Below are 13,329 nucleotides of genomic sequence, written 5' to 3'. Positions count from 1 at the left end.
TTTTACTATTATATTATACTTTTTCTAAGGCATTAAAATATGTATATGTATATACAAAAATATGTATACCTAACCTATACCATGCCTATACCTATTATTCATTTTTACTATTAAACACACACGAAACAACACTTCTCAATACGTAAACAAACTTCAGTTTTTATAGGTTGACAGATAAACTATTTAGAACATGGCGAATTGTTACAGAAATTTGGATTGTGAAAAAGCCATTTGTTTCGCTTCTTGTTGGATGGTGTATTCTGTGCTAAAGGGTTGTATTGCTGTTTAGTAGAATGCCCATTTATTCACATTTCCTTTTTCATACCCTCTCTGCCTGTTCAAGATATGTATATTTTAAAAAGCGTTGGTGACATACAATAACCCAGTTTTAAACCTTTGGTTAACTTGATGTTTTCTGAGAGTTTATCCCTTATTTTTTCTCGAGTCTGTGTATTATTATATTCTTTAATTATCATTATAATGTTTATGGTAATATTGCTCAATTCTAGAAATTTTTTTATTAGCTCGAAAAGTATTTTATTAGAGCTAAGGGCTTTTCCGTTCTTCACCTTCTTGCAAATTTCTATCATTTCTAATTCCTGTATTCTTATGGGGAATGCCATTATCCGTACTTTAGTGTCTATGATATCAGTATCTAAAAATATGTCTGTCGTTTCAGTTAGTAGATGTTGGAAGGATTGTACCATTTTTCTGTTGTTATTGATGATGTCTTTTTTTTATTGATTCTTGCTTGAGCTACTTTGCGACCATGTCATTCATATTTTTTGTCTGCCTCGTATAGTCCGATTGTTTTATATGCTGCTGCATGAATACAATCCATACAATCCTTTATATAAAAAATTTATTTAATCCTTTATAAAAGGTATATAATTAATTATATACCTAAGGATTTTTAAATAAATTTTTTGTGATACATGGTATACGGCCAGCTACAGGAACTTAGTTTCCTTGTGGAATCCTTTATATGTTTTTATTGCTCTTCGATCACATTAAAGTGGTTTCTGTTGTTTAGTTTGTCGTCTAACTCTATTTTTGTACAGTATTTTTACAGTTTTGTGTTGCTTTTCCAGTTCCAGCTTCATTTCGTTTTGTTCCGTATATTTTATTCCCATTAATTTTCTTGGTGTGTAACTTATTGTATGCCTTAGAAAGTAATGGTCACTCCAGCAGCTTGGGCCTCTGCATTATTTAACATCGCGTACTATCAGCAGCCGGGATTTTTTTCCTATAATGCTGCAGTCTACTGTCCATTTGGGCCCTCTTTTTTTCTTAGTCTCTTTGGGTTATTTTGTTCACCTATGTTTATAAATCGTAGGAAGTTGTCGTTTGTAGTATCTTTCGCGTACTGTCCGCTGGTCTTTTTTCTTTTGTGTTTTCTTACCAATTCTTGAGTTTAAATCTCTTAGTACACATTTTTTCTACTGGTTCTAATGTTTACAATTTTGTTATTTAATTGTTGGTATAATTCATCTTTTATGGTAATGGTGAATTGATTGTTCCCTCCGTTAACTCCTAGTATCTTTATTTTTTGACTGTGGATAGATATGTTAAATTTTATCAGTCTTGGACTGATGGAAAAAATACTTTCAAAACAATATAATAAACGAAGAATTTGACAGAAAATCATTGTAACTAACGAAGGTAGTAACATAAATAGTCATCAAAATAACAAAGGAGGAAGTTGCTCAAGCACTTTAAAAAATAAAGAACAGTAAATCAGTTAGATCAATTGATATCCCTGAGGAAGTGAGGATAAGTTTAGGAGAGTTAGTTGGCTAACGTGTTTGTTTAATGGAATTTTGGAGCAGGAGAAATGCTAGACGAATAACAAAGCAATGCATTAGTCACACCATGAGAACAGTAATTAATAGACATATACATGAAAACACCCCAGATCTAAAAATCAGTTTAGATTTATGCAAGGTATAGAAACATATTGTATGATATTTCTTTTTATTGAGAAAGCATGTAATAGAGTTCCTCGAGAGGTTCTGTGCAGCGCGCTTAATAACAAAGAAGAAGATATGTATAAAGAAGTAAACCCTAGTATTAGGATAAATATGTAAGAAACCTCAGTGTAACATTCCTTGGAGCTTGGTGTAAGTTCCTGGGAGGAGTAGGAGAGAAAGACCAACTGGGAGAAAGACTGGGGGAGATGCTGACACAGGATGTGTCGATAAATGCGATTGATATTGGTATGACAGAAGATAGAAACTTATGGAGAAACTAGGGAAGCGTACTCTGTATAGTGATAATGGCACAGAAAATAATGAAGTAGCAATTTAAATATAAAAAGAGTAGAATAAGCTGATATAATTAACGTTAATTTAAAATATTATAGGTGTAGGAAAAATCTAAAATTCTTCGGAGATATTAAGTTGTGCAAATGCTGAGTGTCATAGATTGTTTTAAACTCTGATATTACACGTTTCGGACAGTCATAAATCAAATTTGAGAAGAGCCACGACTGCCACGAGATATGTTGATGAAAATGCAACGATTGATTAAAGTTAAGTACGTCTATTGATTTAATTGTATTTCCAGATGGGAAGAAAATCGTGCAAAAGAACTGGAAAACTTGGCCCAATCGTTAATAAGCAAAGATTTTAAAAAACTGATTATGGGTGAAGATGTACTGAATTTACACGTTTTTGTAGAAGATGTATATGAAACACGGATTGGGCCTAACGATGCAAATAATAGCATGTTGGAAATGATGAAATATATAGAAGAAAAGTACAGATATGAAGTACTTAGTTTTGATCTGGTGAGTATTATTTAAATACAGTTAAATATATTCACAAATTTAGCAAATGTTTGTATTTTTATGGTCATGGTTTTACTCGAATTATACAGATGATTCTTTGGAAGTTGAAATTCCACGTCTTAGAGGAACTTAAAATGTTTTATATCTAAAAATTTAGGACCAGGGATTTTACATATGCCGAATTATTCTAAAATATTTTTGGTCGGTCTCCTACCTCTTTCAATTATACCGGAAGTCGACTAAAACTTCTTTATTTTAAATATAACGCCCTGTATATTATTGTATATTATTATATATAGTATATTATTATATAATATTGTATATTATATTGTATATTAACGCTCTGTATAATACTCCTTTTTGATTTAGGTACCGGCGGAACAAGTTGCTTTGCTTGAGGGTACATGTTACAATGAGCAAATGAAGGTTATGAAACTAGCGGAAAAAGCAGCTAAACAATATACTGAACTAAATACACTTACAAAACAACTCAGTAAGGCTTATGCTCCTCCATACCAACGTGGTCCAGGAAAAGGTAAGTATAAATTAAAATCGCAAACGCCCGATTTTTAATTATTAAGAGCTTATGAAATCGTTCATTGACATCTACGCATCTTAAAAATTAATTGTTAAATGCAAGATAGGTTAATTTTAATATTAAAACAATCCGACGAAGATGCTAACCTAAAACCAAGACACCCTGCTAAAGTTCCACGGCTCTCAAAACGACAAAAGGTGTCGATTAGAATTTGCCAAAGATTACGTTAATTCATGCAGTGGAAAAATGTTTTGTTTACAGATGAGACCAGAATTAAATTTTAGAAGCCAGATGGAGGAAACTTCGTATACAGCAGAGTTGACGAAGAGTGTGCCAGTTGTAACTTCATACACCTGGTTAGTTTTGGTGGTGGTGGCATAATGCTTTGGGGCGATATTCCTTGGGAATTACATATCGAACTTGTGAAGATGATTGGACGAATGAGAGCTAATATGTACTTTAAAAAGATTTTAGAAGATCATGTTTTGCCATTTATTTCATGCTACTCCACGATAATGCATGTCCTCGTGTCGCTAGAATAGTAAAAGCTTACCTTTCGCACTCGACACTTTAAAACCTCGCATTCAAAAAAGAATTTCTGTCCTTATGACACTCGGAGAGCTGAGGATTGCAGCTCAAAAAGAATGGAATGCAAATCCGCAAGCATATATTCAAGAGTTAATTTAGAGCATTCCGAGACGGTTAAAATCAGTAGTCAACGCTTGAGGGGCAATACTGGCGTTTTTCGTTGTCAGAGATTTTATCCTGTAAAAGACTAAAGATATTAATTTTCTCGTGGTTTAAGTAGTGAATAAGGACCTTTAATTGTAATATAACATTCTGTGAAAACCTTTCTATGAAATTACCATAGTGAGTGTTTAAAAAAATGTTTTTTGAATGTTATAATCGTTTTTGAGTTTAGTATTTTTTAGATCTGGGCATATAATGGCTAGTAAACATGTGTTAAAGATATCCAATACTACTGAATTTTTCAATAATGACAATAAAACTAATATTAACTATTTAAACTGCGAGGAAACGAATCTTTTACGCAATAAAATCACTAGAAACTAAAAAAGATCAAATCAACTCGATAAAAACAACAACAAAATACCTTGAAATGCAGTAAAAAATAATTAAAGCTATAATCAATACAATGACGTAGAATAACAATAACATAACCTTAAAACAGGAACATTGGTAGTGAATATCTTAATACTTTGATATTATTACCTCACAAATTCACGAACAACAAATAATACCAATCGCACAGAATAAATGTTCATAACCAAAAGTCCTTATTTATTCTTGAAACAATTAAAAAACCAATTTCTTATGGGGCAAAGGCACATAGATTTTCTAAGCTCCGCCCATTGTGACATCAGAGCTTAGGTACTTCATTCCTAGTTTTGACCAAGTGTATATAAATTGCAGATTAAATGCCTTTTCTTTAATGAAAATATTTTTAAAGCAATTAAATTAATATTGAGTGGTGGGAAAATCCTAGAATAGATATTACACTTTGAGTGACCAATGGTGTCTCGGAAAACAGTTATTTAATATTAATCATATTATAACAATGTATATGAATATTTAAAAACTTTAACGCCAATGATAAAACTGTTTTTGTAATTATATTACCTGCGTTACGAAATGCTTCTTAGCAATTAATTGGCACTTAATTTGAATTTAACGATACAAATTGTTTTTATGTATACAAACATATGTTTTTAGAACCTAGAAATCGATCTCAAGTTGTTGACCCACCAGTGAAGATAACACCGCCACCCAGAGATCTTACTGAAGAGGAAGAAGAGTACTTAGAATACTTCACGGACTTCTGTAAGTACACCGATGATCCCCAAAAATATGGAATTGATCGATCGAGAAGTGGAAAACATGGTGTTCATCCACAAGTTACGGAAAATGAAAAAGTAACTGTAAGACCTACAGGTCGGGCAAAGTATGTTACACGCATGAATGGTATTGAGTTTTTGGAAAAAGTTATTATGACCAATACTTAAATATATGTTATTTATATGGATGGATTCAATACATTAAAGAAATATACAATATACTGATATTTATTTTATAATTTTTAGTAATACAATGGGTAGCAAAATATGACTGCACAAACTATTCTCGATTTGGAAAAACATCATTTTTACGCCAGAAAACTACAAGAAAAAATTGTAGGAGCTTCCTGTCTTTTTCACTCCTGATTCTTCTTACCTTTCGGTTTCCAAGGTCTCTTCGTTATTGGATTTTCTGAACTTTATTTCTTCCGAGTTCTGGCTGTTTGCCATTGCCTTTTAGCATACGTTGTTTCCGTTCTCTCTTCATTGTTGCAATTCATGGAATGCAACTAAGAACTTTGCGAGGATAGTTTGGCTTGGGGGGTTATAGAGGTATGTAATAGGGATGATATATAAGGTTGATATAACAAGGTTGTGTTTCTATCTGGACCTGTGGTGTTAACGTGTTCGGAATGTGTTGAACCACACAGGGCAGTGGCTTGTAACGTGTCAAAAATTCGGTTGTTATATCCTATCCAATTTTCGTTATTTTATTATAAAATAGCGAAAATGGGGTGCTATAATACGATTCCCGTTTAAAACTTTACTGCCCTTTGGTATCTATTTATCGAATCACTGTTAAATCTACACTGTTCTACTATTACCACTTGCAATGATAGATTCTTCAAATTCTGTTGTTAACTTTAGCGACGATTGTTTGACTCGGTTAGAAAAAGTACGGCGAGCGAGAAAATCGTCAAGGGAACCAATGAGTTTATATTTTTAGCCCAAGAAAATAAGCTTTTTTTGTAACACTCGTCCGGCCAGGCAAACAACAGTTATTTTGAGTAGAATGAACCTCTATAGCAAGAACCTATATGTTCACTGCAGTCAATTTTTTGGACTTAATTAGTTATTAACAAATTAAAGTGAAAAAACGGTAAATTTTCGCTTTTTCCGTTTATCAGCAAAAAATGAAGCATTTGAAAGTAAGAAATTTATAGAGTAAGAAATTTAAGAAATTTATAGAGTAAGAAATTTTTAAGTCACATAAAAACCTTCAAAATGGCGTTTTTTATAGGATAAAAATTAAATGAAGTACGTTAGGCTGGTTAGGATTGTCAGGTAAGTGTCTGCCAGATTGTAGCCAATATATAATTTGCATTTTATGATTGTGAAAGTTTTAGGATATATGACGATTTCATAAGTTTGGGTTTATATATTCCAGGGCGTTGGGATGGAACTGGCGCTGTAGCTAGGAGTAATTTCAAATTAAAAAAAGGAACTAAATTTAGTGAAAATCATAAAGACCTCTAAAAAGTGTTTTTTTGTTTTTGTTAAGTAGTATGTTATGTTTTAAAAAGATATTTTTTTTATTAGAAAAAAAGTCGCATGCGCCAAATGGTTATTAGCGACAGAACAAAATATAAATGAGTGCGTTAATTTGGTCTGTCCTAGACGTAAACGTGCAAGCACAATTTGTTCACGCCTGTTAAGCGACGACGGAATCGACTGAGAAACGTTAATTTTTAATTTTATTTAGCTTAGAATAATTATTTTCAGACCACTCATTTCGCCACAAGCACAACACTTTATTTTTAAAATAAGCTTTTAAGTCACTTGAAACTCACTTGTCTATAGGCTCCGAATAATTGCTTAAAAGTGTCTGCCGTGCAGTCCTTCCAGCTTCTTCGTTTCCCGTTATTCCGACGTGTGAGAATACTCACAAAAATTAAACTCTTCTTCCATACTGATGAGCTTGGGACAGCTAGTATTTTAGTAATTTTTCCAAAGGATGTTTCGGAAAAATATGTTTTAAAAAGTTTTGAGAGCTAAGGAAATCTGTTATGATTAGGTATTTTGTGAAGGTAAGCTCGTTAAAAAGCTTCACAGCACGGTATATCAGTGGAGCACCCAGGTGGGGTTGGGGGGTTAAACCCACCCCCCAAGCACTATTTCGACACTGTTACTCACAAATTTTAGGGACTCAAAATAGAGGTAGCATAAAAAAAATCGGTTGCCTGTAAAGTCGGTTTTACGGGCGAAGATTTTACGTGACAACGTCTTTTTCTCGGTAGAATATTTATTGATATGAATATTATTAAATTGCACAATAGGAACAAGGAATTGAATGAAAATAAGAATTGCATTACCGATTTATTAGGTATTTTATATATTATATTTTTATATATTATTTTATATATTATTTATTTTATATTATATTATTGATCTTATTATTTTCTACAAAATTTATTTGAAAATTTTTTCGATATATCAATTAGTTGCGGAGATATCGATCATTGAAGTTATTGTTTGCTACCAGTATTTTATATATTTATTTTTTTCAGTTATAAAAAATTACTATTTCCAATTGTGTCTACCAAGTATGGTCACATGTATTTGCCTACATATTAAATAATAATAAGTACAGATAATGTTATGTGACGTTCACTTCTGATTATATATATTTTAATATTTTTAATTTTAAAGAATCAATTTGAAAATCAAAACACTTATTCAGATCGAAAGTTCAAATTTTTGCTAAATAAATTTGAAATTAATTAAAATTTGTAAATGTAAATGGTAAAGTTGAAAATTAAAACATTTACTAAAATTGTAATTTGAAATTCTTGCTAAACACAGTTAAATTCTAACTCCGCGCGTGGTGATTGGTCGCTTTAGTTCGTTTGTTTGGTCGCCCTGTTTTGACAGGTTAGAAGTTATAATTTGTTATTTTAAATGTTTGACTAGCAATACGCGCTGTTTCTTCTCAATCGACTGAATTACGATTGATTGCAGAGTGATTTAAACTAATAATTTACTTAACACTATCAACATTTGTCAATAGTATGACATAACCTATAAACTCAGTTTCTCAACTTTTGTGTCAATCTAACAATTAATCAATCAATCATAGTTTACGATAATGAAATATTAGTGTACAATTATTTACCTTTATTGTTGTAGTTGTTGTAAATGACGAATCTAAGCACTCCACATTTTCACTACAGACACAGCTGACGATACTTTCAACGATTTTCAACTTTAGCGATTCAACGCGCCTAATTCTCTAGTGCCGCGCGCAGCGGACCGATCATGTTTGAGTGGGAGAGAGACGCAAGGCATTCGCCGGTCCGGCGGGCCTCTCTCTCGTTCGGCGACTCACTGTAACAGACGTGAGCGGGCGTTACACTTTTTCTTAAATGACTCCGAGCCACAACCTAATTTAAGACGTTGTCACGTCAAAAATTCGGTGCCCAACCAAACCCCCACCCCCACAGGAAAATTCTAGGTGCGCCACTGCGGTATATATCGTAGAGCCGGCTGAATATGTGCTACAGACTGGGGATAGACGAAAAAGAAGATTGTTTTCTGAGAAAACTATTGAGGCCTCCACTCCGTCTCGGACTTAGATGCATCTGTATAGTCTTTATGGTGGTCGGGTTACTTTTATAAGAGGGCTTCAAAGTTGTGCCGAATCAGGGAATTGTTTGTACTGGATTTGTACTTTATCGAAGTAGGCCATAGATTTATCACATATTGGTAAATCAATCAGCCAAGGCTCAGGGTATTTAATATCCGTGGAAAAAACATCCCAAAATAACATTCGTAATACTGTTTTTTAGTATAGCGAATATCTAGGAATTTGTTTACATATGTTTGTAAAAGTGTTTTGATATATTGGTTTTGAAATAAGTGGCTGAGGCTGCATGTGATAGGGCGAGGAACATGTGGCGGTGATGTAGCGTAGTTCTTTTAAAAAAACATAAATGCTGGGTACAGGGGAAGTTGGAAAAGAACCTGTTGTTAATCTAAGACTTTTATTATAAATAATATCTAATGATATAGCAATTGTTCCATAATCTAGCTTAGAACTTAATAAAGATTTATACGGAACTAGTAAAGGGGATTGGTCTGAGCCCCAGTTTTTGTTACAGAGAGATCTTAATACATTTAATCTTTTATTCCAGGAAAGGATGAATTGTGAGATGTTATCTTTCCACGTTAGATTTAAATCAAAGATTAAACTCAAGAATTTGTGATGATCTCTAAACTCCAGCTGTTTCTCAAACATTCTCAGTGTTGGGGGTTTTGGCAAAGAGCTTGAAGAGAATAAAACTCTTATTTATTTTTCTATTAAAAATTAAAAACCTGTAAGGTGGGACCAATTTTTCAGAGTATCTAAAAAGTTGTGAATATTTGAGAACATTAAGGAGATATTTTTGCCTTTAATAGATACCACTAGGTTGAATATTCCATTTATAAAGTTGTCTCAAAATGTTGTACTTCCAAGCTTTATTAAATGCGCGTTCGAAATAAAAAAATAACATTTTGGGTTTGTAGCAAGAGCTTCGTGTATCTCACAATCCAAGTCTAGTCTAAAATGTTGTCTGTGGTTGACCGATCTTCTAAAGCCATTTTACTCGGAGATTAAGAAATTGGATTTTTTAATCCCATAAGAGCCCGGAGTTAACAATATTTTTAGTAATTTGCATGCTGTCGATGTCAGGGACATGGATCAGTATGATTTTGGGTCATATTTTTTAGGTTTTTCAAATGTTTAAGAGATACGTTATAGAAACAGAGAGATGTTTCAGAAACGCTGAAAGAATATCACCAGGTCCAGAACTAAAATCCTTAAGTTATGAAGATATAAATTTATCTTTTGAAAAAAGATAGGATGTTTAAGGAATTTTGTACTTCAAACGGGTGAATGGGGTTTTGTTTGGATAATTCTTTGGCTTTAAGAAAATGGGTGGTATACTATTATTTCGATGAGTGGCTTTGATAGATTCTCGCAAAAATGTTTGCAATATCACTGCTCGATGTTATGAAATTATTATTTTCTTTTAAACCCGTAAAATTGTGTGAAGTATGTAAACCAGATATTTTTCCACTTTGTTAAGGACACCAGAGCAGTTTAGCAATTTAAAATTTTACTTTATTTTCAAGCAAAACACCCGATGCTTTTTGTATCGGTTTAGGGCTTATTTACTTTCACGAATTACTGTAGCACAACGTTTATTCCACTACGGTACAGGACATCGCCCGTTAACAGACTTAGAATTACCAATAAATTTTTTGACAGCGTTTAAGAGAAGTTGATTAAATTGTTCCATAGATGAGTTAATATCGTCTGTTATTTCCAAACTGGAAATATTAGTATCGATATATTCGGAGAATTTTTGCCAATTTGCATTTTTTATTCTCCACTTAGATATGAATATGGGATCTGACGAGGAAGAATTATGGTTTCTAATAAGGATTGGAAAATGGTCACTGCCATATGTATAGGCTTGAACATCCCATTTGAGGCAATATGCTAAATTTGGATCGCAGAGAGTTAAACCGATGCATGAAAAATGCCCTATTGAAATATTGAATCCTGTAGGGCTACCTTTATATTAAGTTGATCCAAGATATAGGTATGTGTGATCTGAACCCGACATTATGTTGTGAGCATTAAAGTGGCCTAGAATTGAACGAGGACGTGGCAATTGCTCTAATAAGCTGCAAAGCCTATTAGAATTTATTGGTATCACAGAGAAGGTAAACATTGCAAATATACACTAAACTAGTAGTTGTGATTCTGACAGCGATAGCCTAATAGGTATTTGCGGAAACAAGCGAAATGTTTAGAATTGTACAATTGAATGATCTTTAAGTTTGTCTATTGTAAACAAATAATATCTAGAGAATATTCAGATAAAAGAAGCTGTACATAGAGAGACGATGGAAAAATCCATCAATGTTCCATTAAAGAATCGAGTTGAATGTTGTTAACAGATTCGGAGTTGGAGGATATTGAACAATTGTCTACAGAAAAATCACTGTCTAAATCAGATATATCCTTCCCAAATGATTGAGTAGTTTTTTTGAACTTTTGTAAATTTTGTTTTTGTTTATCTAACATTTGTATATCTATCAACTGTATTTTAAAAGACGGAGTAAACCAACAATCTTCTTCTTTAGTGCCTTATCCGGTCCGGATGTTGGCGATCATCAAGGCTATCATGGTTTTGTTGACTGCTCTGCGAAACAGCTCCGCTGAGGTCATCCCAAACCATTGTCGGAGATTTTTCAACCACGAGATACGACGGCGTCCCGGTCCTCTTCTGCCAAATACTTTACCCTGCATAACGAGTTGAAGAATTCGATATTTTTCTTCGTTCTGCATCACGTGGCCGAGGTACTCAAGCTTACGTTGTTTAATTAAATTAAGCACTTCTTTTTCTTTTGTCATGCGCTGTAGGACCTCAACGTTGGTGACATGGTCCACATAAGATATTTTTGGTATCCTTCTGTATATCCACATCTCGAAGGCTTCGATTCGTTTTTCAGTGGCTTGCGTCAGTGTCCAGGCTTCAACTCCATATAGTAACACTGGAAGAACGTAGCACCTCACTATCCGCATCTTGGTTCCCAAACTGAGATCACTGCAGTACATCAAGGATATCAACTTAATAAATGTAGACCGTGCCATTTCAATTCTGGATCTAATCTCTTGAGCGTAGTCCCATTGTACGTTGAGGGTAGTTCCGAGGTAAGTGAATCTGTCGACTCTCTGGATCTCTTCGCTACCTGCCATTAGTACCCCGGGATCTAAAATTGTACGGCTGACAACCATGAATTTAGTTTTCTTAATATTAAGGTTCAGTCCGTATGTTACGCTCACAGTTCACACTCGGTCTAGTAAGGCCTGCAGATCGTTTAGGCTGGTTGCTAGACAGTAAACCAACAATATCAGTCGTAAATTATTTGACGACGTTAATAATATCGGGCGAGCTTTAAGACATTATCAATCATTAAGGACAATTGGTGGTATTTTAAAACGAAAGGTGGTGTATGATTAGAAATAAAACTTTCAAAAGTTTTTCGTGTAGATGGATCTTTAGATAAGAGCGGATTTTTTAATTTAGAAGATTTAGAAGTTTTATCAGAGTTTTCACTTAGATGCTGTCGTTTTATTACATTTGGAAGTACTGGAGCAAAATGATAAGTAGTGACAGAAGTCGTGCTTGAAGTTTTATTTGTAGATTGACTAAAATAGTTGTTTCAGAAAAATGTGGTAATGTATCAGCTTTATCAGAGTTTTCTGCAATTTTATCTAATGGGAGAGGTGCTGATAGGATGGAAGATATTGCTCCCTAAGTTTGTAAAAACGGTATTGTCGACGAATAAGGTTCATTGAAAGTGTTGTTATAACTAGGAGTATCAGTAATCTCTTGGTTATGGAGATTTGTAGGTGAGCCTACAGTTGGAACATTACTGAGATTTGTAAGACACTGGCTAAGGATATATATCCTGAAGCTTTGCATTTAAAGCAGATTAGACTATCCTGAGAAATGAAGATTCTATATTAAGTAGTACGACAAAATCATATGAACTGACATAGACTTGTCACTGAAAAAAATCCTTAAGAAAAGAAATCGGTGAAATTATATTTAAACCGATATTTTTCAATTCATCGCAAACTACTACTACAATTCATGAGGAATAGTGGGAGATACACTTGAAAGTATAAGTCTCAGCTTATGTTATAGGTCGACATGCCTTTATAATTTGATCTTGAACCAGCATTGAGCAGTGGGAATTTATAAAATCCTCTAACAGTTGCTTACTAGATAGATATATGCAAATTCTATTATTTGACAAACAGGAACAAACAATAATATTTTTGGGTCCTATTATGCTTCCTAAAGGGATCAGAGAATCCTGTAGACGAGATTCGTCGATTGCACCAAAAATTATAACCTGACCTATTTTTGGAAATTGCTGCTGGGCTAACTCTGTAGAATATGACTTAAAGATGGTAGATTGGCTTTGAATAGGGGTGTAAATCGACTCATTATTTGACTCCATATTTATCTTGGACAGTGGGCCCGAAATTCTAGGTGCTGACCTGTCCAGTTGCTGATAACCACGGCTTACACACCTGTACACATCTCGTATCGATACGAAATTTTAAGGTTATGTAATTTGAAAGT

At 33.5% G+C, this 13,329-nt stretch overlaps 1 protein-coding gene across 1 annotated transcript in view; it reads left to right on the top strand.

The window, feature by feature from the left end:
* Positions 1-5,401, top strand: part of LOC140437066 (cilia- and flagella-associated protein 100) — a 56,619-nt gene extending 51,218 nt beyond the window's left edge. The window contains exons 7-9 of the mRNA XM_072526317.1: positions 2,566-2,788; positions 3,158-3,323; positions 5,061-5,401. Coding sequence (XP_072382418.1) covers positions 2,566-2,788; positions 3,158-3,323; positions 5,061-5,350 — 679 coding nt within the window. The 3' untranslated portion in view covers positions 5,351-5,401. The remainder of the gene's footprint in view (positions 1-2,565; positions 2,789-3,157; positions 3,324-5,060) is intronic.
* Positions 5,402-13,329: the final 7,928 nt, after the last annotated feature.

Source organism: Diabrotica undecimpunctata, chromosome 3, assembly GCF_040954645.1.
Source record: "Diabrotica undecimpunctata isolate CICGRU chromosome 3, icDiaUnde3, whole genome shotgun sequence".
Classification (NCBI taxonomy): Eukaryota; Metazoa; Arthropoda; class Insecta; order Coleoptera; family Chrysomelidae; genus Diabrotica; species Diabrotica undecimpunctata.
Note: the sequence above shows the minus strand (reverse complement) of the source record. Positions and strands in the feature narration are given on the sequence as shown.